Genomic DNA, 26839 nt, shown 5'->3' with positions numbered 1-26839 from the left:
GCTGGGATTTCTCCCCACCCTCCCCCCACCCCCAAGCAGAGGCGCGAAGTTCTCAAAGAAGAAAGTGACTAGTTCATCCCCCAGCCTCCTCCCACCCCCTCGTCCCCAAAGTTCTCTTTGGTCGCGTCGGTCAGCGTTTCTGGTTAAAATCACTCTCACAGAGTTGCCGCGAAGGTCTGGGAGGAAAGGAGGAAACGCGTTCACTCTTCACCTACTAGTTTCATCCACAAACTTTCATCATATTAACCACCTACCGAAGGCCCGGCAGCTCCTGTTATTCAATTGCTTTTTTGCGTTGTTTTGTTTTTCAAAGGTTAAAATTACTGACACTTCTCTATTTATTTACAAATCGACATTTCTTTGTGAAGTTTAAGATAATGCACTCTTTAAAATGTTTTTAACATAACTTCAAAAACTAACTTAAAATTACTTCTGAGAATTCATAGAAACTAATTTCTGGTCTTATTATAACCATTGTTAAGACTATTTCTTGTCTCTGTAACTTTGGAATATTTCTAGAGAGTCCTTACCCTTCAAAAATATAAATAAGTACAATTTTTTAAAAGTTAAAGCTAAATCAATTAATCAAATACTTTTTTTCCTAAATAGATTCCGGTGGCCAAAGAAATGTCATTGTCTCCACCATATTTAGTTTGAGCAGAATTAGAATACATATTCCAAGTTGCCCTAAAACTATGTCTGGGTAAAACATGTTAGTAAAAGAAGCTAATCAAAGTGAAAATATAACAAAATAAAATAAATAAATGCTGTTGTCTGTGATGTTATCTTTAATTTCTCCTGAATTTTTGACTATGTTAACAACCATATAGTTTGAAAGGATGTATGTTTTCCCCAAAGTCTGAAAATAATTGATTAAAACTTTTAAACTAATATTAAGAAAACTTTAATTTTGTTTTTATATTATATTCTTATTGTATTACCTGTTTTATTCTCTAAAATAAAGTGCTTTTAAACTGTATTTTGATTATTATTTGTTATTATCCTTCAGTTTTTCCTGCACTAATATTTGCATTGATTCAGAACACTTTATATTCACAGCTGGTTCTTCCTTGGCTAGTATTTTGAAATAGTAAAAGTCCATTAATACAAAAGCAAAGGAAAAGGGCTTTGAATTTACTTGGTTTCGATTAAAATAGGTAAATTAATGTACGTATATTTACGTCATATTTGCCAGGAAATGGATATGATGAGCTTTGAAATAAGTATGTATTGTTTTGAATGGACTTGGAGGTACAATGCAGAGATGCTGGTTATAGTATGTTTTGGTTTGATGTAAACAAATATCTTCTGTAAACGTCATGACACGAAATACCCATAGCATCTACTTATAACACAAGTTGATTTTTTACAAGGGATGTTTGGATTTGAGGGGTCTTGTCTGCTTGCTTGTTTTTTAAAAGAAAACTCCAGCCCAACTTATTTTTGCCACCCCTGTTCACATAACAGACAACCTATCAGCCTAAACCGGGCCATAAGTACACATTCTTGTTGGGTTAAAGGAAGTGGGCAGAAAACAAGCAGACTGGATGAAAATGTTTGTTTTTATTTTATTTTGACTGAGCACACCGGGGTATGCATTAAAACAAAACACTTCTTTTGTGATATCAGGAATAAAGTCACAATTTCGGGGACAAATCTGGTTCCTATGGGGAAAGTTTGGTTTCCGTCTATAGCCATATCAATGGATCACAACCAGCTCTACCAGCCGTTAAAGGTGGAGAGAAAGCAGCCGGCTTCCGCACGGGGGACGCCTGTCAGTTCAGCATTTCGCCGACATGTTTACATCCTTTAAGTAATCGCTTTTCCTAAGGTGCGTGTGCGTGCGCCCAGGTGGCCTGACCCTGATTGCTAGTTAACTCGCGAGCGTTTCTCGCTCCTCAAACACGGGACTCGAGTAGATTTTCAGGGGCGGGTTTATTAATCAGAGTTCCGGGGAAGCTTGGCATCCGGGAGCCGCGGGCTCCCCGGGCTCTCGCCGCAGCGCATCCCCGCCCGCTCGGGCCTCGGACGGCGGAAGCGCGGGGGCTGAGAGCGGCGCAGCGGCGGGGCGTGCGCCCCGGGGCGGGTGCGCGGCGGCCGGCCGGGAGCCTCGGGATGCGGGAGGTGAGTGACCTCGAGCGGAGCCGGGCACCCGTCGAACCCCGGCCTCCTCTCCGCCGCTCGAGGCGGGCGCCAGGGCGCGCGTCCGTCGGCCTCTGGGCTCGGAGCCTCGCTTGCTCGCCCAGAGACCCGGCGCCGGCTGCAATCCCCGGCCGCCGGGGGAAGAGCTCTTCGGGGGCCCTTGGGGCGCTTCACGTCCTTAGGTTTGCTTGGAGTTTATTGGCAGCTTTCAGTGAGTGCATGAGGCGGGGTAGAAACATCTGGTCCCTCGCTAGTAAAGCGTTCGGAGAAGGGGGAACTGGAGTATTAATGTTTGAAGGCAACGAGATGGTTCTTTTTTAAGTTGCTCGGGATGTTTTCCCAGCCCGTTTTCTCCCTCGCCGAGTAGAAAGTGCAATGACGTTAACCCACCCGGGGCCCCAGGTCTACGGTCCCAAGCGCTGGGACCTGCCGCCCAGGGATTGGGGTCGCGGGGTGGGAGGTGGATTGGTACCGTTACTGCTCCTACTTTTCAGCATTCACTTTACTGAATACACTGCTGGTGGGAAAAAAAACAAGTATGGATTTTGGTCTTTGAATTCATCCTGTTTTTCATATTTATAATAATGATGATATTATTGTAAAATATGCTGACATTTAAGGATGGTGGTCAAGTACATATAGGACCGTTAGCCCAAGCTAGATTTTTTTTTTTAAACCTCTTTGGAAGAGGTTAATAAAAATTTTTTAAATTATTCTTTGATTATTGGGATGAAGTGAGCAGATGAGATGCTGTTATTTAGCATGTTTGTGAAAACGAGGCTGGTAGATCCAGGGATTACTTCTTGAAGAAAACGTGTAACAACCCATTACTCAATGTTTTGTAAATTTTCTTGTTGTTGCTGTTCAGTCCTTGAAGTTTCAGTTTTAAGTCCTAGAGTCACATTTAAAATTCATATGTCAGGAACATAAAGCTTAAACTCATGACTGACCTTGAAACGCACTCTGAAAAACTTTATTTTACAAGCTCTCATTCTAAAAACCACTCATTAATTCAAAGTCTTTTTTATAGTTGCCATTATAGAGTTTAAATTTATTTTTTGTGATCATTTATTACAATGATGTTAGCTTCTTGTGATAGTTTGTATTCGTCAGAGGCAGTGTTAAAGAACGTTGGATAAAGCTTTTGGTTTTTTTTTAAAGTAGTGTCTTAGATCTATAATCAGTGGCATGAATGAACAAAAAGCTTTGTTCAGGAAAACAATATGAACCTTTATTTTAAAAGTTAATGCATTTCTTTGAAATAAAATTTAAAAAAATATCTCTTTTTGTACACAGGAGAAGGAAGTTCCTTTGCAGCCTGTTCAGGAAAAGGATGGGAGTGGCGTGGCACAGGATGCTTTCTATGTAAAGATCAAGTTTGTGTTCTTTGTGTGTGTGCTGTCTCTAGTTCTGTGTTTCCTGGGCTATCAGCATACTTTTTCCTCCAGTTGCTCAACAAGAGGCAGAAGAATCCTCTTCTCCTACTTCCCTAATCTCTCACATCCAGTTTATCACCACGTCTTGTCAATTTTGCCTTTGATTACCCTACTAATATCCTAATCTACTTTGTACCTAGCACTGTTCTAGGTGGAGGCAGATAGTATTGAACAAAACAGACACAATTCTTGCTTTCATAGAGCTTTCAGCCTGGCAGAGAGTCAGAGACAGATTAGGAACAAAAGTAAGGTGGTAGGAAGAAAAGGAGCAGGGTGTTGTGATGGAGAATAATTGCAGGAGGAGGGAGGCACTTGACTAACTTTAGGTCCTGGAAGACCTACTTGAAAAGATGATACTGAAGCTGACATCTGAGGGGTGACAAGGAGCCAGAATGGTAAGTGGTGGGGAGAAGCAGTCGAGGCATAGAACAGCCAGTGCAAAGGCCCTGAGGCAAGGAAGAGCTTGACTTATTCTAGGACTCAGCAGGGCAGTCAGGCAGGAGAAGCTGGCAGAGATCAAATCGTGCAGAGCCTTGCAGACCAAGGCAAAGGGTTTGGATTTGTTCTGAGTATAGAGAAGCCAGGCAGAGTTTTAAGTAGGAAGAAGCCTGAATTGCTGAGTCAGAGAATTTGAGTGTGACTCTCAGCTGGGTGATCTCATACAGCCTTGCTATTATTATCCCCAGATAAAGAGTCTAACCACTAGATTGGTGGTGGGGATTAAATAACATCTACAGAACACTTAACCCACTTGTCTCAAAAAAGCTTACTATATGGCAACTTAAAAAATCTGTTTAAATGTTTAGTTTCAAATGCTGTCTCATTATTTAAATCAATACTAAGAAAAAGTGGAATTTCAGGCTGTATGTAGTAAAATGACTCCTTATTAAAAGAATATTGTAATTTAGCCTGTAGAATTGGACTGCATTTTTAAAATACCTTTTATAGCACAGATATTTAAGAATGTATCTGTTATTCAAATATATATATACACATACACACTTAGAAATAGGTCTTAACAAGCTTTCAGGCAGAGAAGTTCAATTTCATTCATCATGGCAATTTGCGTATTTATCAGTTGCCTTTAACTGTAGTTATTACTGTTGAATTCATTTTCTTCTATTATGATCATTTATGTAACTTAATAAGTGATAATAGGCTTGAATTTTATAGTGTTTAGAATTTCCAACATTACGGAGGATAAAGTCTCTTTACCCACAGATACCTGTAATTCTGTGGGTGTAGTTTTCCTTAAGTCAGCGGTTCTCAAAGTTTAGCATGATGAGAATCACCTGACGGGCCCTGCGCCCAGAGTTTGACTCCTAACAAGTCCCCAGGTGATGCCCATGCTGCTGGTGGTCTAGGAACCACACTTTGCCAACTACTGTCTTAAGACAACAAAATCATTGTCCGCATGGTTACTGTTCAAGATATAACTCTCTATACTTACCTTCTATTTCTGCACTGAATTATTATTGATAATGATAGAAATATTACTGTGAAATAAATGTTCTTGGGGAAAAATAGTAATTTTCATACTATCAACTTTCCAGCTTCAGTCACTTATTACTAATGCATTCCATGATGAAGGATTTCAGAAAATAAAAGAATATTTTCCGCAGAGAGAACGCCACGTTCCTCAAAAATATAATAATCTTTTGTTACACCATCTTGACAGATCAATAAATAAGGCAAGTGAGTTGTTTTGTTTTTTTTGGTTTGTAACCAGAATGCCAATGTGTAACTATATGTAAGGTTTTTAACTCAGTGTGGTCTAATCCCAAGGCACTGGATAAAAATGAATTTCAGTGTGTTTCACTGTTGCTGAGATGTGTTCAGCGATTCTTCATTGATGGCCTCAGAGAAGATGAGCCTTTGCTAATTCAGCAGGGACTGATCCCAAAGATAAGTGTCATCTTTTCATTTTGTATGGGTTTGGGTAACTTAAAGAACTAGAGAGGATTCAGTTGCCTAGTTTGGTAATTTATGTTCCTTTGAAATCAAATTTGAAAAGGAATCGGTACCAGTGCCTGTTGCCTACATCCAATCAAAAATTAAGTTCAACATATGTTTCCTGATGTATGGGGTGGGCAGGGCACTTTGGGGAGTGTACAGGAATAAGTCGGACACAGCCCTCTCCTCCCTTCGACAAGCCATTGCAGTAATAGTGTGTTTTTTATTAGTGAATTTGGAGACATAGGATGGAGAGAGTGGACTGTTACACACTCCCCCATAACTATGTTAATAAACTTTATCAACAAGATTGGACCTGGATAAATTATCAAATACTTCCCCTAGCCACAGCCCACTTTCCGACTTTCTGAAATCCTAGTTGAGTCTGAAAAAAATGCCAAAATACTTTTTGCTTATTCTAAGTCACCCCAGTTACGCAATTCTGACCTGTTCTTAATTAATCAGGAGGTAACATCACGCGTGCCTTAATAATGGCATCTGGAAGCAAAGCGGAGTTTGCAAAGTCTCTTGCTGCATTTCTCTTTTTTTCATGATAAGATTTGCAGCCCTGTGATTGACTATTGGTGAGAACATGAGGGCAGAAGGGTGGTCCGGCTGCCATTAAATCTCTGATTTACCCCCTGGACTTTGGTACCTGAAGTTTCTCAAGATCAGGTTGGGCCAAGGAGATGTCTCTGTCCTTTTTCACTTTAAAATGCCTCTAATTATGGGGCTGCCCCTCCATGGGGGAGAGAGAGTAAACTCCAGGCTTTCCTAACTTCTCTCAGGAACTTTAAAAGTGTTTGCGGCTAGGGTAGGGGGTGGGTGAGAGTGTAAATCTCAGGGCTGTATTTATGCAAGCCGTGTATAGTTCATTTTGAATTATATATTTCATTTAGTCCCATCTAACTCCCTGATACACTTACTCAGGCAGATAACAGGAAGCAGGGAAAAAGAGCAAGAACTCCAAAGGAAATGGGGCAGGGATGTCCCAGGGGTACTTTGGAGCCTTAAGCTGATTTGGGGGAATGAATTGGGATCTGCTCCAAACTGAAATTCCTATTGAGACTTAAGAATGCCATCCCAAGGTTGAAAGTGTCAGAACAAGTCTCCACTGGAATTTTGAAACCAAATAGGAATTTCCACATCCCACTGGAATTCTAGCTGGTGATGGAAATGCCATAGCCATAATTTAAACACATTCTAAAGCATGTACTATTAATTCATGTAGGTTTTGGCCAAGGAGAATAGATTGATATTATCAAAGTGGATGGGATACTAGATTTTACACTTCTAAAGCCCACTGTGTTTGCAGGCTCAACATGAAGTGTGCTGGGAAGTTATTCTCCATAGAATAAGAATTTCCTACAGAAAGGAACATATTTGGCCCTGTACTTGAAGATGCAGAAAGATTAACTTGTCCTTTACCATATGCTTAATGAGTAACAGCTATTGCATCTGTCAGTAACCATCTGGCTTCTGGTAATGACGCAGCTGTGAGGGCAGCTGGTGTATAGCTTACCATGTATGATCACGACACATAAATGGCTTCAGAGTGACCTCCTAGTCCAAGTCTTGATCAAGTAATGTGGCATTTCCCCCACTTCTCTGAATCTATACTCAGCCAGTGTATTTTGGTGGGCTAGGAGGGGGGACACGATTTGGGGGCATAAATAGAATAGTGACAAAAATGTATTTAAAAGCATAGAATTTTGAGTATGAACATGGGGAGGGAGAAAATGTCACCCTAGGGGTGAGTTTTGCTGTGTAGAGGGACATTTCTTCCCTCGGGCTGTTGGAGAAAGGTTTGCTTCAGGAGATGGATGATTCAATCAAATGCAAATATTTGTCTGACTTGAGATAAAAGAAACATTGCCTAGTGACTTCCAAACCTTGCTGTACCTTAGAATCACCTGGAGAGCTTTAACGAGATGCACTGCGTGGGTCCCATCACCAGAGATTCTGATTTTCTGGATCCACGACGGGTCCCATGCATCAGGGCGTTTCACAGCTCCCCAGGTTTTCCTAACGTGCAGCCAAGATGGAGAGCTGATGGGTTTGTCCATGGTCTTCAGCTGGTACCTTGGGTTCCTGGCTCTAAGTGGACAAAGTTTCCAAGGCCCCACTCCTATAAGAGTTACTCATCACGAACTCATGTCACTAACTTCTTGGTCAACTGATGACTTCTAACTAGGATTTTTTCTTTTTTTTTTTTTTTTTTGGTAAGAGTGACTAGCCTCAGCATAAAACGGTCCAAAGATGGCCTTTGCTTTGTTGAATAAGTATGTTCTAGGAAGGTTCATGTAAGTTAATTTTAAATCACACTAGTTCTAGCAATGTAATATGAACTTGGATATATGTTCCTATGGGGAAAAAATCTCCAGTCAGCTGGAAGCTTTTGACAAAAGGAAGGTGGCCAGGCCTGAGGCATGTGTACTGTACTAGCATACTTCTGGAGCACTTTCTAAAATCTGCATGTCCTTTGATATTTGATGACTTGTTTTCTACAGCCTCCCAGGTAACAGGAATTTCTCCTGTGTTGACAAGGCTCATTTATCTCTTAACCACTCACTGCCCCCTTTACAAGCCTTTCTGGTGTTGATTATCCTGGCAAAGTCTCCAGTTCTTGCTGGTATCTGAGAACTTGTTGCAACTCTGTAGCAGTCTGATTCCATTCTGGAGTGTTCTAGATGGGGGCCTCAGAATCAGGCCTAAGTGAAATGGAAAAGGGTCTTTAAAATTATAGAACTCTGTTGTGAAATTTTATCGAATGAGCAGTAGCTATTCAGTCACAGAGGTTGCATCAGTGTTTCTTCTCTTGTGTACATGGTTTCCTGGTTTGAAAGAACAACAGGATTTCTGACCATGACAGACCTAGCCTCGGACACATCTCTGATTAATGTGACAGAAGACTTTTTTGACACAGCCATGGTAAGGATGAGGTTGGATGCTTTACTGAGCAGATACCATTGGTAATTTGTAGGAATCTTCAAGTTGTTCATAAAACTTGTGTTTTTCTAAGATGTGGGTTTTTCTAAAAGACTCTCATATTTTATTATTAGAAATATTATATGAAATAGTAACAAATGTATATAAACAATGTTATAGAAACATGAGGTGATTTATTTTCAAATATATTATTCACCTGATTGGAGGTGATAGGCTGATTTTAATAAAGTAATTGAAAGTCAAATAGGATTTCTCTAAATTTTTTTTCTACTGTAGTTAAAGTCAACTCCTGCCCGTTAGAGAATTATCAGCATTAACACATTAATGTTATAGTTTATAATGCTTTTTAAAAATAATACGAGCTTTACTTTTTTCTTTCTTTTTATTAGATTATTTCCAGAAGTAGTAGGAAAGGTAAGTGTATTATTTACTACTAATTGGCTGTTTACCTTTCATTAATAGAATATTCCTGTTTAGAGAAAAGAATATTTATCTAAATGATATATAAAAGTGAAGTGGGTTTAACTATTATATTTGCATGAATTGGCCATCTTATGGTAGTCAGATTGTGATGCCAAAATGAATTTTGTTGTAAAGTGTGTCTCATTTGCCTGCGGTGCATCTTTACTGAGCTGCTCCTGCCACCGTTTGGCCATTTAGCTCCAATCAGGGATGGAGACCCACTTTCATCATTCCAAAACAGCCAAAGTTAGCTATTACTGATTTAACTTGGAGCCGATTCTCATGCCTTTCTCTGTCTTTAAAGAGCTCAAAAAGTAGATAATTTGGAGGTTAGGGCAATGATGATGTTCAATGTGGCTCATGTTAAAGGTAACCCAACAAACACTTTGAATTATGAAACTGTGGATTCAAAGATGCACAAATCGGGGCCATCTTAAAATGCATATGTCTGTTCCCTATTGTCCCTCTTTTTATTTTTCTTTTGAAAAGCTGTTATTAAATTGACACTACATTCTACAGTGGATGGTACCTCGTAAATTGAGGACATTTAGAGCTAGAAGCTTAAGTGTGCATGGTGTTTGGTTGATTTTTAGAAAGAGGTCTCCATAATCTAAGTCAGCAGATCCAAATACTTGCAAGTCAGTTTTTTCTGAACTTCATAAGTGATAGTTCCTGCCTCTAAAGTTGGTTGATAAAATACCCAGTGGTAAAAACTACTTTGAATTTTGTAACTTTTAAAAGTAAACTTTTATTGATTTACAACAGTGTGTGTACACTGCATATTTGGAAAGAAATACATATGAGAGAGATCTGTTGAGCCTATAGCTGTTGCTTGGACCACTTAATAGGTTCATATAGTCCCTGCAATCACTCCATTGTCCCAAATGGAGGAAACACTGCTCTAGGTGACTGCATTAGTCAGCTCACGCTGCCGTAACAAAATACTATGGGCTGAGTGGCTTCAACAACAGAAACTTATTTTCTCACAGTTCCTGGCTTGCAGACAGCCACCTTCTTGCTGTGTCTTCACACGGGTAGAGAGTAAGCCACTCTCTGGCATCCTATAAAGACACTAATCTCATTATGAGGGCCTCACCCTCATGACCTCACCTTACTGTATGTGTTTCATTTTAATGATTCCTTTGTTTTGTGCTTTGCTATATGGATTATATTTTCTTTCACTATTTGCTCCTCTCTAGTGATTTGAATGGCTTATGTCCTAGTTTTATTCTTCTGGTTGTTACTCTTAATTTGATTATCAACATCAACATGAGAGTGCCAAAATGATAGCACCTATTTCTTCTTTATGTATGGCAAGGAATTCAACATGTTTTTATTCCTCCTCCATTTTCTACCCAGATTTATTTAATTTAATCCAGGGTTTTAGTCCTGTATTATATATATATATATATATGTCTTTGTAAATAGTATTTGCTCTTTGCCTTGTATTGCAATTTTATTTACAGTAGTTATTTAGGGCTCACTACCAGCTTGTTTATGGCCTGATGTTCTCATTCTTGAGTTCTTTATTCTGCTTTGTCTCCATCTGCTGTAATACATTTTGAAGAGGTTATTAGGGTATGTGGGTGGAACATGGTCAGTGCTTTTTATCATTTAAGAGTGTTCTTGTGGCTTTTATCCAATATAACTCTTGCTTTGCAGAGTCCAGAGTCTCCACCTCAAAACTGTTTCACTGTCTTATATTGAGTGTTGTGAGCACATGTGCACATGGGTTGTTTTATGTGGTTCTTCATGAGTTGTTTTGAAATCAGATCTTACTTTAGCTTAGGAAATTTCATTCTTTGATAATTTTATCAGAGCAGGGCTTCTCAACTTTGGCAATATTGGCATTTGGGTCGGGTTGGATAAATCTTTGTTTGTGGGGGGCTGTCCTATACATTATAGAATGTTTAACAGCATCCCTGGCCTTTACCCACTAGACGTCAGTAGCAGTCCCTGCTACTCCCCCAGTTGTGACAACATCTCCAAATACTGCAAGAGCGCCGTAGGAGAGCAAAAATCACCTCCAGTTGAAAACTGCTGAGTTAAAGTACTTTCAGTATATGTAACAGGATATCTAGTTCAAACAGCCTTAAGAGATAAAGATGACTTAATTTGCTCAAGGAACTAAAAAGTCAGAGACAGGAAGTTTCAGGAGCAGTTTGGCTGTAGCTAGGCTCTGTTTCCTGCAGTTCTTTCTATTCTGCCTCCTCCGAGTCTTGTCTTTGAGCTCAAGTTGGTCTCCCTTAGTGGTTGCAAGATGGCGGCCAGCAACCAGAGCTGTGCTTCCTGGGGGAGAAATGTTCACTTTCCTCAACCGGCAGAAGAAAACCCTAGCTTGGCTCTGCTTGTGTCCCCCCACCTCCACCCCCTTAATGAACTGATCACTGTGAAAAGATGAATGGCATGCCCCTGCCTAGTTTAAGCCAATGAGGATCCACCCCTGGAGCTAGTTAGTCCCACCCAAGAGCATAATTGTTACATCAGAGAGGAGGTGGGAAAGGATGATTACAGTTACCCTTTCTATTCTCTTCTCTTTCTAAGATTATCTATTATTCATCCATTGCATCTTTTTTTTGTCTTCACATCTTTTTCCCACTCGTTTTTTCCTGTGTATTTTGAGAGCAATTGCTACTTTTTTCTTGGAAGCCCATGCTTTAACTAATTCTGCTCTCATTGCTTCCACTATGGACTTCAATTCTGCTCTCACATCTTTGCTTCCTTGAAACCCGTGGGTGGTGGTGATCTACCTCTGCTCTCAGATTCATTTCTCTCTGCCTTCCTCTCTCTCTACTTTGCAGAGAACAATTTCCTAGGCTTTTTAACCAACGGGTTGCCTGCCAGGTTTAGCCAATGGCAGGGAATTGGAGGTAGGAAGGACATTTCTCCCGCTCCCTTCTGCTGAGGTGCTATCTCTGGGAAGTGACTGCATAGTTCCTGTGGCTCTGGCTTATTTGTGGCTACAGCTTTTGCTAGGTGACCTTCGTTCCCGGGATCTGGTAATAACCACTTCCTCCCCGTGGCTTTCCAGGGATGTATAGGGGGTGGTAGTGGCTACCTAAGTTTTTGTAACTAATTCCCTGTATTAGATTCTCTCAGCTTGAAATATCCAGAATGGCTTAGATTTTCATATTACATATTTCTTTCTCATTTACTTCTGTGTTCATCTTATACTGTTGCCTTCTCTTACAAATCAAATTTTTTATTTCATAGAATTCACATTCTTTTGAGTTTTGAGATGATAAATCAGATGCTTTTGATTTGGCTTCCCAGCTTTTCTATCTTTTATTTCCTGAAGTAAGCATTTTTCAAAAAGTCACTTTTTTGCTACCTCTTAACTTATGCTCCTTCCTTTTTCATAGAGCTATATTTGTTAGTTTCTCTTTACTACTCTTTAAGTGAAAAGGTCGAATGACATCTGATACTTGCTGGTTAACAGAGTGCATAAATGTCTCTAGGCTCCCCTGCTGTCCACCTGGGTCACCTGGGCTCTGTTACAATCTCTCTCTCAAGTTTTAAGCTGGCAGGCAAGTTTTTGGCTCAGCCCCTGGCCATATTTCTTGTTTCCAGAAATCATTCAGCAGTATCAATGTGGCTTTTTTGGACTGAAGAGGGATCTTTTTAAAATTTCTACTCCCTGATTTGGATTCCCACAATTTCATGAGTTATATGGGGATTAAAAAGTATGCAATGTGTGGTTAAAAGAAAAAAAATTCACATATCCAAATTGCACCTCTGAACCTATCAAAGTAATGTTAGGACTTTACCATGAGTTTTTGCATTGTACACTACCACTGTCATATCTAAACACAATGTGCATAAATGAAATAATAATAGTTTATTAATTTAATAAACTTAAATGATTATAAAATAAAGTTTAATAATATTTATTAAGTTTAATAAGCATAAAGCATTACCACATACCTTGTTTTGTTACTACGTCCTGACATAAGTAGCCATTGAAGTTTCTATGATTAAGCTATTTAACAAAGACCAACGCTTTACTTAAAAATTCTTGCTTCTGTTAGCATAAGACCATTATAAAATTTTTATTTCTATAAAATACACAAATGTAAGAAATGCACAGAAACAGTGGGAAAGTGTGTGCAGGAGCTGCCCTTGTACATTGTTCATTCTGGACAAAAAAGTAGCTTTGCCTGAGATGCAGTGATCACAGACAGTCACCCTTTGCACGTGCTGCTGCTGTTTACCTCAGTGGGCATCTATGTCGTGCAAATCGATGGTGGCCTGGGAGTTTCTAGATCTTGAAGCAGGCTGTGATTTGTCCCTTGCTCAGACTACATCATTTCTGAAATGTTTACTGCCCATGGCTGTTCAGCCTTTGCCTCTTCCTGCTGTGCAGGAGTCCTTTCCTTATTCTTTTTTAGCATTAGTTTGATTCTTTGAAAATTCTGCTTTCAGGGAAAAGTCAGCTGTTGGGTTCCTTCATATTTACCTTAGGATTTCTGGTGACAGAAGAGAGTGTAAATCGTTTGATCCAGCGGGAGGTGAGTTGCACATAGTGCTGGTAGCAGTTGCCCTGGACCCCGTGGAGAAGCTCGTGCCCAGGTCTCCGTTTTGTTTCTTCCTCGTGAAAACCTTCCCCAACTCCCAACAGGCACTGAGGAACTTGAACTGCATTCTGCAAGCTGTACCTCGGGAAGAGAGAAAACAACTCGTCTTGTCGGAAGGCTCGTGTCGTCTTATGTACGTGACCTTGACCCAATTAGGTGGTGATGTAAGGGCAAAATCTCTGCAGGTTGTACCACCTCAGTCTTTGTTCTCCTTGGGTGTTTGGGGTTGTTGGGTTGTTTTTTTTTTTTTCTTCCCCATCAAATTTGTGCGGTGAAATGCTTTCTCAGGCTATAGATTATTTTTCATTGTGAATGTGAACCGGATTAGTGACTCATGGGAGAATGTTAAGAGTACAGACTGTGGTGCCGGACCTCAGGCTTCAAATCCTAGTTTGGCCACTTATGCTGGTTGCTCCTCTAGAGCACAGTCTTAGCTCACTACACCTCAGTCTGCTCATCTGTAAAATGGAGTCAACTTTAACACTGATCAATAGAGTTATTGTACAGGTTGAATCAGGCAATCCACTGAAAGCCATTAGCACATTACCTGGTAGAGAGCAAATGCTCAAAGGTTACCAGCTATTACCTATACCAACAGGGCATGTATTGCTTTTCAAGGGATGGATTTTGGGGTTTTTGGTGACCCACTCACAATTATGGAGTTCCTGGGACATAGAAATTTGGAGAGAAGGTTGTAATGTGTGACCATGGGAAAAGCAACACCAGCACCCTGGTTTGAAATCTGAACCTAAACCTGTGACTGTGTGCTGACCACCAGCCAGCATCGGTGACATCACTGTAGCACACCATCGTTCGAGGGACATGCAGCCATGACTAGCAAGAGGCAGGGTGACCCAGTTTATCATAGTGTAGACCTGAAAGATGGGATTGGTGAGCATGGAGCTCATCATGGTTGTCCATTTAATTTGTCTTTGCAGGATGCAGTGTTTTCTCTTAATTTTTCCTACAAAGTATTCATTGACTAGATTAGTTAATCATTACCCTTAGTGGGGTACTTAGATCTGGAGAGAAGCCGACCTGATGTTTTCTCCTAAGTTTTCAAACCAATGCAGTGGTCCTGCCTTGAGTGTTTGAGTGTTCTAGTCTAGTTCTTGAGTGTTCTGCACTTCAAGTCAAATGTAAAATCTGCAAACATAAAAGTAAGCAGAACTCTCAGTGGTGCTGTTCTAAGGCTTCTATTTAATTGTGACAGATCAATCCATTTATTATGAGAAACTGAACTACTACAAGATTTCTTAAATCCATTCTTTAACGTGAGAGTTATTTCAGATATTAAAAAATCAACATCAACACTTGTTAGCATTTAACTGAAATTCTTAAGTGAATATGCAATATGGGAGTCTGTGTTAGTTACAATAATGTGATAACTTAATCCCATTACATCTCGAACTTAAACTTATCAGTTTTTAAAATAAGTTCCAAAAGCTTATAGGAAAGACCCACAGCACCTACTGTATCATTTCTTCCAGGTGTCAAACTATGTTTAAAAAAAAAAAAAAAAAAAAGAGGGTATGCATCCACACAGGCTGGTGAGGTGACTGTAAAATTCCAGGATCTTAGCATTTGATGAATCCGCAGAGATCATCAAATTATAATTCACTTTACAGAGGGAGAAATAGAACCTCAGAATGTATAGTAGCTCTAGCTTCTTTGTGAAAAGTATATGTAAGTCATTAATATATCAACTTGACAATTTTTCCATAAAAATGTATTTGTGACATTGAGGAAATTTTGACAATGAATTTGAAATACTTTCAAAAATATACATCTTGGATTAAAATTTTAATGCCAATATAGTAGAGTTTTACTTATGTTCATCTCAGTAAAATGAAATTTATCTAAATGTTTCAGGAAAGACCTTGCAAGGACCATCTTGACTGTGGGTGGTAAGAAGTATTAAGAATTTTAAATGTTAGAATGTTAAATATTGGACATTGGGGGTTTTATGAGCATCTTGGAACTATGGGGAATAAGTTATGGTCAAATTAAAAATAGAAGTTAAGATTTTTGTATTTAATTTATGATGAAAGCGTTAAGCATGCTAAAACCATAAAGAATAATTAATGAATATTCCTTTACTCACCAATGAGCGTAGTCAAATTTGATCCTTTTTCCACATTTGCTTCAAATCCTTTTTTAAATAAATCAGAGTTACAGGTAAAGCCCCTGTGTCCAGACCCCCTTCCAATTCCCCTCGCTATTTGTAGAGGTAATCCTTTGAGTTGGATTTGTTTTTCATTTTCAAGAATATTTTTGTACTTTTATTCTGTGTATTCACAAGCAACATACATTATTGTTTTTGCAAATTTAAGTTTGCATATCCAGCTGCAACCTGCTTTTTACCTTTAAAATTGTTTGAAATCTAAACATGTCGATATGTGTAGTTTTGTTTATCTGCTGTGAAATACTACAGTTTCTTAGGATTTTATTTTTATAGACGTATTTAAGGCTGGATAAAGCTGCTTTTTAAACAATTGAGGTATAGTTGATGTATAATATTATATAAGTTACAGGTATACAATATAGTGATTCACAATTTTTAAAGGTTATACTCAATTTACAGTTACTATAAAATATTTGCTGTATTCCCCAGGTTGTACAATATATCCTTGTAGCTTATTTTATACCTAATACTTTGTGCCTCTTACTCCCCTACTTCTATCTTGCCCCTCCCCCCTTCCCTCTGGTAACCACTAGTTTGTTCTATCTGTGAGTCTTGGACAAAGTTGCTTTTGATGAATGTTTTAATATATCTAAAATATAAATTGCAGAAATATCATTTTTAAAAAATTCGTTGTATACTGACCTATCATTTGGATTTTCCCCTAATATTTCTTACAGATGAATTTAAATGATTATAATTGCTCCAGGATATGTCTTGCTGCTTATAACTATAAGACACAATGCTAGTCTTCTAAGATGGACCTTCTTAGAGCAAATGCTGATCTGTGGAACTCATTTTTTCTTTTGCTTTGTGCCCAGAATTATCCATGTCTGCCGTATTTTTAATCTCTAGATTATGACCAGCAGGTGGCTCTTTGTGAAGCATTGTGTAGACTGACCATGAGAAAATCAAGGGAAAACTTTGTCCATCAGTGGTTTGAAGATGATACCATTGCTGAGGCTTTCAAAGAAATTAAGGATCGAGAATTTGAGACGGTGAGATTCTTGGTCATGAAAATTCCATTTAATCAATATTTATGAAGCATCCTTTCAGCGCCTTCCTGTATGTTGGGCTCAGGGGAGGATTTTTGTCTTAAATGTGACTACGTCGCCATTCTTAAACTTCCTGTTTCCCACTTACGTGAAATAACTTGAGGGTAATAGAAACAGAATATTTGTGGACCAGATACCAGCATACAGTTAGGACATCTTTACAGGAAACTTAGCCAGGAGACAGAACTGTGTGAGTTTGATGGATCCAGTCAGAGACAATGTCATGGAGCGGGAAGTGATTTTCAACAAACCTTGAAGGGTAGGGAGAGTTGGAGAAGAAAAGAATGTGCATTTCAGCCTTGCAGAGAGCAGCTGGCATGATGACAGGAGGCTGAAGCTGGCATGGGTGCTCTGGTAGCAGAGGAGTATTATGGGGTGCTTGTGTTGTGAGCCCTCCAGCCTTCACAGTTTGGAAGAACAATAATTTTTGGTGTCTTCCATGCAACCCAGCCTCACTGTGATTATGTCCTCAAGTAGCACAGACGTAGTTTATGGCTTTGCTGTATACTCACCTTTATCCTAAAATAGCTAAAATGTTTTCCCTCTCCTTTAAAAAAGTTCTTAAAATGAGGGTGATTCTGTAGGAAAAGCTAAAATTATTAGTAACAGTGCTCATGTTGAACAAAGCCTTTTTGGTCAAAACTGCTGAGCACTTGGGATTTTATTAAATCCGAACCTACAAATATATTATTAAATATGTTAAATTTGACTTTAAGCCAGATCTGCAGTAGCTGTTTAGCCAGGATGCAGTTTGATCTAAATGGGAATACCGTGAGTCGGGTTTGGGTCCCACCTCCCCGACTGATGTGATGTATACATTTTGACAAAGTAGTTGACTTTTGTGTCTTGTTTTTTTAAAAAAATTTTAATTGAAATATAGTTGATGTACAATGTTATATGTTACAGGTGTACAGTATAGTGATTCACAATTTTTAGAGGTTATAGTTCCATTTATAGTTATTATAAAATACTGGTTATATATTCCCTGTGTTGTGCAGTATGTCCTTGGAGCTGATAGTTGACTCATGAAGCCTGAGTGTTCTCATCTGTAAAATGGGAATAGAACCAACTTCAGAATTGTGAGAATTAAATGAGAGAAACTAAAAGTGCCTGAGATGTTGTAGGCCCTCCAGTATTAGTTTCCTTTCCCCTCTGTGTGATTATCATCTGCAGGGAAATTAGGGGAACATGAGACAAAAGTAATTATCCTCTGTCTCAAATCACTCCCCCCCTAGAGCTGTCAGCTTCTTAGTGGAACTGCTTTTAGATGAAAGTTCACATTAATGTCCATTTAGTGCTGAATCTAGACACGGCGCGTGAGGACTGTTTGGCTACAACAGACAGTCCTTGCTAACAAAAGGGATAAAAGTCTGGATCAGTATCTCTTTGGTTTTAGAAATTTGGGGGTAACAGTTTGCCTCCCTGGTCGCTGTTGGTTGGGAGAACTATAAACGTATTCTTTATTCTTAGAACCTTTAGCGGGAGAGAGATTCCAGGAAGGAGCAGGTTAGAGAACTCCTGATAAGGAAAATCTACAGTGGTTAAATACACCAGGATAAACCCCAAATTGATAAGTTTCATGGGTTTGTGGTTGGCTTGTGCTGGGGAGATGGTAGGGATATGGATGCCCCGTGGGTTAGTCAAATATTACAATCCAGGTCATCAGTAAGAGGTATTTCTCTTGCTTGTTCCTGCACATAAAACTTTTGGAGACCTAAGCATTCCTCAGCTGCAAGTCTCATGGCTGGGGGTTCAGAACATGAGTCTGGAACCTCCTGTTTGTGACACAAAGTATTATTTTAGTTATCGTAATTAATAATGAATCCTTGTGAAGCCTTGTGATGTCACTGGATCCTGGAAACATAGTAGCAAACACTGGCCTCTACATGCTGCAAAGGGTAGTATTGAAATTAAATATCTTGATTTTTTTTTTTAACAAAAAAGTTTGCATTATTTACTTTGAAGGATTGTAGACGGTTTCTCAATCACCTAAATGACAGACTTGGTGACCAAAGAAGGTAAGACGTTTCTCTGAGCTTTACTTTATTGACTAATTCTATTCTGAAAATGTCTAATATTAAAAAAAACTCTAGGATCTGTTTTAGGAGAGAATGTAGGATACAGAATTTACTGAGCATTACTAAGTTATCCATTGAGTAGAAACCTCAGAAGATTAGACGCATTCTGCCTAGTGATTCATTCGTGTGTGTTTAAAAATGATTTCTCTCAGTCTTTAACATATTTATTTGTGATTTGGAACAGTTGTAACTTTATATCCTCCAGGGAGATTTTATGAAGAATGATTTCCTATAGATCTGAGGTTACTAGGGAAAGACATATTATGGACAGTTAAGTCCTTGATGAGAAAATATTGACCAAATTCACTCCTTTCGTTAGGACTCTTGCCAAGCAGCTGGGTTGAGGTATATATAGTACCAGAAAACCTGGCTTTTGTAGACTGCCAGATGGAGATTTGAATTCTGCCCATGGTAGATCTCCATTTGTAGGTTTGAGAGCCCCTTTCATACTTTGTACCAAGGGACATAATGGCGTACCTAGTTATACATGCTTGTTTATAGAACATCCGTAGGGCATGTGTGCGATCCATCCATATTTTATTTCACTTTTTAATTGTGAGGTGTTTTGCAGGGTCTATTCATTTCCATGCATTGCTGCTTTTGCTGATGAGCATGAGGTATGTTTGTCTCTCTTTCAGGGGCTGTGAGGGTGGGGGGTGAATAGTGAAACCCATAGGTAGGTTTACATCAGGCCAAATGGCTCTTGCTACACAGAAGGGCTTTTTTAAAAAAGGAAACTTGCTTCTCCTCTTAGGCCTCAACTCTGAAGTTTATTATTGAAGAACGCTAGTGTTACTTCTACATAAAGGAATTTTAGGGTTTATACTGCGTTCATGAGGTCAGTTACAGGAACCTTGCCTTATTTTTATCCTATAGATGAAGCAACATTATTCACTCCTGGATTGGAGGGAATAGGGCAAGTCCATTGCTTCTTTCCACCCAGTAGATGCTTCCCACTCTATCCCCAGCAATTAGGGTCACTATCCTTTCTCTAGATCATTCTGCCTTGTACTTTATAGTCCAAAATTGAACAGTCTCTTTTCACCCCCTTCTTTGGTTTCTAGAGGCACAAGGTCCTTCCTGTAAAAGTGCCCCAACCTGCAGCATCTCAATGTCCAGGTAAACTTTTCAAGGGTCTCTGAACCTGGACTGTGCTGAAGTTTCCTGGATCGTGTCTCTAGAATGTTCTAGTTAACCATTTCATTGTTTTGGGTTGAGGACCCCCTTCTTGGCCTCTGTGAGCTGAGCCGTTAGCTCACGACTACATTATACATTCTTTCTCTCTAGAACTGATTTTGGTAGCCTGATTCCTGTATTTCAAGTCTATTTTTCTTTCTGGTTGTCTGAGGATTCCAATCTCTCCTTGCTTCTTCTTTCTAGGACTTCTAGATTTCCATCAGCTTCAGTAGGGGTCCTTACACTGGCTTCCTGTGACACAGACTTGTGTTAAAACCTTTGTTCGTATAGACGCCAAGGGGAGAAGGGGGTGGGTGGTGGTGGTGGTGTGATGAATTGGGAGATTGGGATTGACATGTATACACTAATATGTATAAAACAGATAACTAATAAGAACCTGCTGTATAAAAAATAAAATACAATTCAAAAAAAAACCCCTTTGTTCAACTCTATAGCTGTTAAGAAGTAGACACGTATGATGGAACAATGACCAAGAAATGCTATTTACTGGAAAACAAGTGGAAGAATAGTTGTCTAGTGTTTGTCCCATTGTTGAGGAATAAAAACTTTGTATATACTTCCTGAGTATGTCTAGAACACATCTGGGAGGAAGCAAAGGCATTGTTAATGGTTCCTATGGAAAGGTACCTATGGGAATTTGAGGGACAGAGAAGGAGATATTTACTCTTTCTATTAGCATCATATTGTTTGAATCCGTCTTTCCTTTTTTTCTTTCCGTCTTTCTTTCTTTCCTTCCTTCTTTCTTTCTTTAAGAGCATATGTTTATTTTATAATACAGTCATTTCTTGGTACCCATGGGGGACTGGTTCCAGGACCCCTGGTGGATACCAAAATCTGCGGATATTCAAGTCCCTTATATAAAATGGCTTAGTATTTGCATATAATGTACACACATCCTCCCACATACTTTAAATCATCTCTAGGTTACACCTGATACCTAACACAATGTAAATGCTATGCAAATAGTTGTCAGTACAATGTAAATGCTATGTAAATAATTGCCAGCATATGGCAAAATCAAGGTTTGCTTTTTAGAACTTTCTGGAATTCTTTTTCCTAAATATTTTCAATCCACATTTGGTTGAATCTTTGGATTCGGAACCCGTGGATACAGAGGGCTGACTGTAATCAATTAAAATGAAGATAATTTGAAATCTTCAGGTCTTAGCCTTATTCTAACATACGGTAAATTAGATGGCAAGTCACCATTTATATTTGATCACAGTACCTCCTTTGCTAGAAGTTTCTATCCATAGGCAGTGTGGATTGTTACTGCTTTAACATAGACCAGTTTTCTCTGTGATTCGCACCAGAAAAAAAAAGTTTGTGTGGTTAGAGTTATCTGACACATTTAAACATCTATTAAGTTGCTAAGTATAGTAGGGTTTTTCCAGAAATAGACTGGTTATATAAAATGGAAACCTTCCTCCTATTTTGCAGAAATGAGTAAGGCAATAGACGGTGACCCTATAATCTTAAAGTAGGGTTGTTCTCGGAAAAGCAGTTCTGTTTTTAATGGAGTAATTTTCATTTGACCCTTTCATATGATATTAATGCTGAAATTATATCTTACAGATGAGAAAACCTGCAGATGAAAAATTAGAGAAATTTTGGATTGATTTCAACCTAAGAACTCAGAGTGTAACTTTTTATATAAACAATCCTGAGGTAATCATGTTCGATTCCTGTTTAGACCTAAGTGCGTAGAGAGTGTTTATATCCAAGTATGTGTTATGTGCTCATGAATTTCACTTATTTTTTTCCAAGAGCGCTTTATGGGACTCAGTAAGACTTTTGAAGGAAGCAATGATTAATTTCAGCATAATAGGTAAGATGTTCATTCTAAACTACCCCGCATTTAGTCCTGAGTATTGTTTCTGTTTACAGTTGCAGTGTATGTTTAGTTAATTCCCGAGCAGACTTTGCTTGCACTTGACATGGAGGGGAGGTGGTGAGTGCTGTGGACAGAAGGCTGTGCTCAGGGCAAAAGATTAGTGAGTCCTCCACTCTGTAACTTCGGGGCTCCACGACTTGCCTGGTTTTCTCGTTGTAAAAATGATTATGGTTCCTCAACAAACTGAAAATATTATCGCCATATGATCCAGCAGTTTCACTTCTGGATATATATCCAGAAGAATCGAAAGCAGGACTCGAAGAGAATTGCATACGAACGTTTACTGCAGCCTATTCACAAGAGTCAAGAGGCAGAAGCAGGGACTTCCCTGGTGGCGCAGTGGTTAAGACTCCGCACTCCCAATGGAGGGGGCCTGGGTTCCATCCCTGGTCAGGGAACTAGATCCCACATGCGTGCCGCAACTAAGAGTTCGCATGCCGCAACTAAGGAGCCTGCCTGCTGCAACTAAGACCTGGTGCAACCAAAAAAAAAAAAAAAAAAGGAGATAGAAGCAACCCAAGTGTCCATCGACGGATGAATGGATAAAGCAAATGTGACCTGTACCCACAATGGACTATTATTTAGCTTTAAAAAGGAAGGGCATTCTGACACTTGCTACAACATAGATGAACTTTGAGGACATCATGCTAAGTGGAAAAAGCTAGTCACAAAAAGGCAAATACTGTATGATTCCACTTACGTGAGGTATCTAAAGTAGTCAAATTGATAGAGACAGAAAGTAGAATGGTGGTTAGTTACCAGGGGCTGCAGGGAAGGGGAAATGGGGAGTTGTTTAATGGGTACAGAGTTTCAGATTTGCAAGATGAAAAGGTTCTGGAGATCTCTTGTACAACAATGTGAATATACTTAGCACTACTGAACTCTACACTTAACATTTACCTTGTCAACCATCTTTATGTTTTGTACCACCATTTTTAAATTTTTTTTTTTTGTAATTTTATTTTTTTATTTTATTTTTTAAAATTTATTTATTTATTTTTGGCTGCGTTGGGTCTTCGTTGCTACGCGCAGGCTGTCTCTATTTGTGGCGAGCAGGGACTGCTCTTCGTTGTGGTGCGTGGGCTTCTCATTGTGGTGGCTTCTCTTGTTGCGGAGCACAGGCTCTAGGCACGTGGGCTTCAGTAGTTGTGGCCTGGACCAGGGCTCAAACCCATGTCCCCTGCATTGGCAGGAGGATTCTTAACCACTGTGCCACCACGGAAGTCCTGTACCACCATTTTTAAAAATGGTTATAGTACCTGCCCTCCCTTTCCCACATATTTATACTAATAATTGGGTATGTACAAACTATTTAAATATCAGCCCTCCGACTCCCCCTTCTTTTTTTAAAATAATTAACTAATTAATTAACTTTTATTTTTGGCTGCATTGGGTCCTTGTTGCTGCACGCAGGCTTCTCATTGTGGTGGCTTCTTGTTGCGGAGCACGGGCTCTAGGCGTGCGGACTTCAGTAGTTGTGGCTTGCTGGCTTCAGTAGTTGTGGCTCGTGGGCTCTAGAGTGCAGGCTCAGTAGTTGTGGCGCCCGGGCTTAGTTGCTCCGCGGCATGTGGGATCTTCCCGGACCAGGGATCGAATCCATATCGCCTGCATTGGCAGGCGGATTCTTAACCACTGCACCACCAGGGAAGCCCTGACTCCCCCTTCTTAAATCTCCGTCATTCACCTTTCTTCTCCTCTTGGTAGGTAGAGTTGAGGGGCATGGAGTCAGGAGTGACCCTTTTTTGGGTGGGTAGAAGTAAGGTATTGGTCCAGTTCAGTATTTCAGATATAGTCACACTTGACCAAGATTCCTGAATTGGGTCTCTTAAAAAATAAAGGGATGTTTTGAAAGTAACTCAATACACATAATCATTTTTTAAGTAATTGGCTTTACTAAAGAGTTAAAACTAAATACTATGCAATTATGTGGATTTTATACTTCTTTTCACAAAGAATTTAGGGCAGCTTGCATATCTATAACAAAATAATAGAAATGGAAAATTGGAACCACAAACAAGAATAAAAATGTCTATCACGAAGGTTGATCTGGCCACCATGGAGATTCAAATTTGGTGCTTAGTGCTTCCCTGGTGGTGCAGTGGTTAAGAATCCGCCTGCCAGTGCAGGGGACGTGGGTTTGCACCCTGGTCCGGGAAGATCCCACATGCCACGGAGCAACTAAACCCGGGCACCACAACTACTGAGCCTGCGCTCTAGAGCCTGCGAGCCACAACTACTGAGCTCACCTGCCACAACTACTGAAGCCCACGCACCTAGAGCCTGTGCTCCACAACGAGAAGCCCGCGCACTGCAACGAAGAGTAACCCCCCTCTCCGCAACTAGAGAAAGACCATGCATAGCAACGAAGGCCCATGCAGCCAAGAAGAAAATAAATAAATTTAAAGAAAAGAAAATAAAATTGTACAATTAAAACAAAACAAAACAAAAAACAAATTTGGTGCTTAACTTCCTGAAAGCCAGGGTGAAAAATATAATGGATAACATGATTCTCATCACACAAGTCCTGGAAAAAACAAATCCATCCTTCCTGGCCTTGAACTCTTAACTGAAGGTTCTCCCATGGGACTACTTAGGATAAGGTAATCCTTCCTCAGCCCTGAGCGTTCCTTGCTGGAATTTCTTGTGTACATAAGTTAACTTCGGTGTTTTGTTAAAGGGTAATTTTTGAAAAGGTAAAATCATGACACGCATACAAATATAAAATAAATGTGGGTAAAAGATTTCATTAATGAGCAAATTAATAAGATGTAATAACCAGGAGAATACAAAGAATCACAGATATAAGCAATGCTGAAATTAATTTACAAACACATGTACGACTAGACTGTTGCATTCCATAGACACAATTAATTTGAATTTATATGAACAAGAATCACTTGCGTTATTATTTTTAATTTCTCCTGTTACATACTAGAAAAAAAGGGAAATTTGGGCTAGATTAGGCAGCAAAGGAAGTGGCAGAAGAGGAGGAGAGCCTTTCACCGAGAAGCTCTGGGAGAATGAAGGGACAGTGAAGACTGCCCGCACTTCAGATGCTAATCGCGAGTCTCAGGTTGACACCTGTACTTCTGACCAACTGGCTACCAGTCAGAGGTTCCCACAAGCTCCTCCTCGGGTTTGACAACTTGCTATAATGGGTCACAGAACTCTGGGAAACACACATTTACATTTACCAGTTTATTATAAAGGATATAATAAAGGATACAGATGAACAGCCAGATGAAGACAATACCCAGGGCAAGATCCAGAAGGATCCGAAGTGCAAGGGCTTTAGTTTTTGAGGAGTTGGGGTGCATCGCCCTCCTGGAACGTTTGTGTTCACCAACCCAGAAGCTCTCTGAACCCCGTAGCTTGGGGGTTTTTATGGAAGCTTCATCATGTAGGCATGATGGAATATTAACTCAACCTCTGGCCCTTCTGCCCTCCCTGAAGTTTGGGGAGGTGGAAGTTCCAACCCTTTAACCACACCTTGGTCTTTCTGGCGACCAGTCCCCATCCTTTTTTTTTTTTCTTTTCTAGAAATATGATCATTGATATGTAAACAAAATGTTTTTTTTTAATTTTTAAATTTTATTTTATTTATTTTTTATACAGCAGGTTCTTACCAGTAATCAATTTTATGCACATCAGTATATACATGTCAATCCCAATCGCCCAATTCATCACACCACCCCCCCACCCCCCCGCCGCTTTCCCCCCTTGGTGTCCATACATTTGTTCTCTACATCTGTGTCTCGATTTCTGCCCTGCAAACCGGTTCATCTGTACCATTTTTCTAGGTTCCACATATATGCATTAATATACAATATTTGTTTTTCTTTTTCTGACTTAACTTTACTCTGTATGACAGTCTCTAGATCCATCCACGACTCTACAAATGACCCAATTTCGTTCTTTTTTATGGCTGAGTAATAATATTCCCTTGTATATATGTACCACATCTTCTTTATCCATTAGTCAGTCAGTGGGCATTCAGGTTGATTCCATGACCTGGCTATTGTAAATAGTGCTGCAGTTAACACTGGGGTGCATGTGTCTTTTTGAATTATGGTTTTCTCTGGCTATATGCCCAGTAGTGGGATTGCTGGGTCATATGGTAATTCTATTTTTAGTTTTTTAAGGAACCTCCATACTGTTCTCCATAGTGGCTGTATCAATTTACATTCCCACCAACAGTGCAAGAGGGTTCCGTTTTCTCCATACCCTCTCCAGCATTTGTTGTTTGTAGATTTTCTGATGATGCCAATTCTAACTGGTGTGAGGTGATACCTCATTGTAGTTTTGATTTGCATTTCTCTAATGATTAGTAATGCTGAGCATTCTTCCATCTGTATATCTTCTTTGGAGAAATGTCTATTTAGGTCTTCTGCCCATTTTTGAATTGGGTTGTTTGTTTTTTTAATATTGAGTTGCATGAGCTGTTTATATATTTTGGAGATTAATCTTTTGTCTGTTGATTTGTTTGCAAATATTTTCTCCCATTCTGAGGGTTGTCTTTTCATCTTGTTTATGGTTTCCTTTGCTGTGCAAAAGCTTTTAAGTTTGATTAGGTCCCATTTGTTTATATTTGTTTTTATTTCCATTACTCTAGGATGTGGATCAAGAAAGATCTTGCTGTGATTTATGTCAAAGAGTGTTCTTATGTTTTCCTCTAAGAGTTTTATAGTGTCCGGTCTTACATTTAGGTCTCTAACCCATTTTGAGTTTATTTTTGTGTATGATGTTAGGGAATGTTCTAATTTCATTCTTTTACATGTAGCTGTCCAGTTTTCCCAGCACCACTTATTGAAGAGACTGTCTTTTCTCCATTGTATATCCTTGCCTCCTTTGTCATAGATTAGTTGACCATAGGTGTGTGGGTTTATCTCTGGGCTTTCTATCTTGTTCCATTGATCT

At 39.4% G+C, this 26839-nt stretch overlaps 1 protein-coding gene across 1 annotated transcript in view; it reads left to right on the top strand.

The window, feature by feature from the left end:
* Positions 1-1979: 1979 nt before the first annotated feature.
* Positions 1980-26839, top strand: part of SYCP2L (synaptonemal complex protein 2 like) — a 72660-nt gene continuing 47800 nt past the window's right edge. Inside the window, exons 1-14 of the mRNA XM_057554931.1 lie at positions 1980-2124; positions 3439-3507; positions 5132-5269; positions 5364-5485; positions 8360-8462; positions 8870-8894; positions 13365-13450; positions 13561-13649; positions 15389-15423; positions 16554-16696; positions 18719-18771; positions 19403-19448; positions 21604-21696; positions 21796-21856. Coding sequence (XP_057410914.1) covers positions 2116-2124; positions 3439-3507; positions 5132-5269; positions 5364-5485; positions 8360-8462; positions 8870-8894; positions 13365-13450; positions 13561-13649; positions 15389-15423; positions 16554-16696; positions 18719-18771; positions 19403-19448; positions 21604-21696; positions 21796-21856 — 1072 coding nt within the window. The 5' untranslated portion in view covers positions 1980-2115. The remainder of the gene's footprint in view (positions 2125-3438; positions 3508-5131; positions 5270-5363; positions 5486-8359; positions 8463-8869; positions 8895-13364; positions 13451-13560; positions 13650-15388; positions 15424-16553; positions 16697-18718; positions 18772-19402; positions 19449-21603; positions 21697-21795; positions 21857-26839) is intronic.

The sequence above is a fragment of the Balaenoptera acutorostrata genome, chromosome 10 (assembly GCF_949987535.1).
Source record: "Balaenoptera acutorostrata chromosome 10, mBalAcu1.1, whole genome shotgun sequence".
Lineage (NCBI taxonomy): Eukaryota > Metazoa > Chordata > Mammalia > Artiodactyla > Balaenopteridae > Balaenoptera > Balaenoptera acutorostrata.
This window is presented reverse-complemented; position numbering and strand designations above follow the sequence as displayed.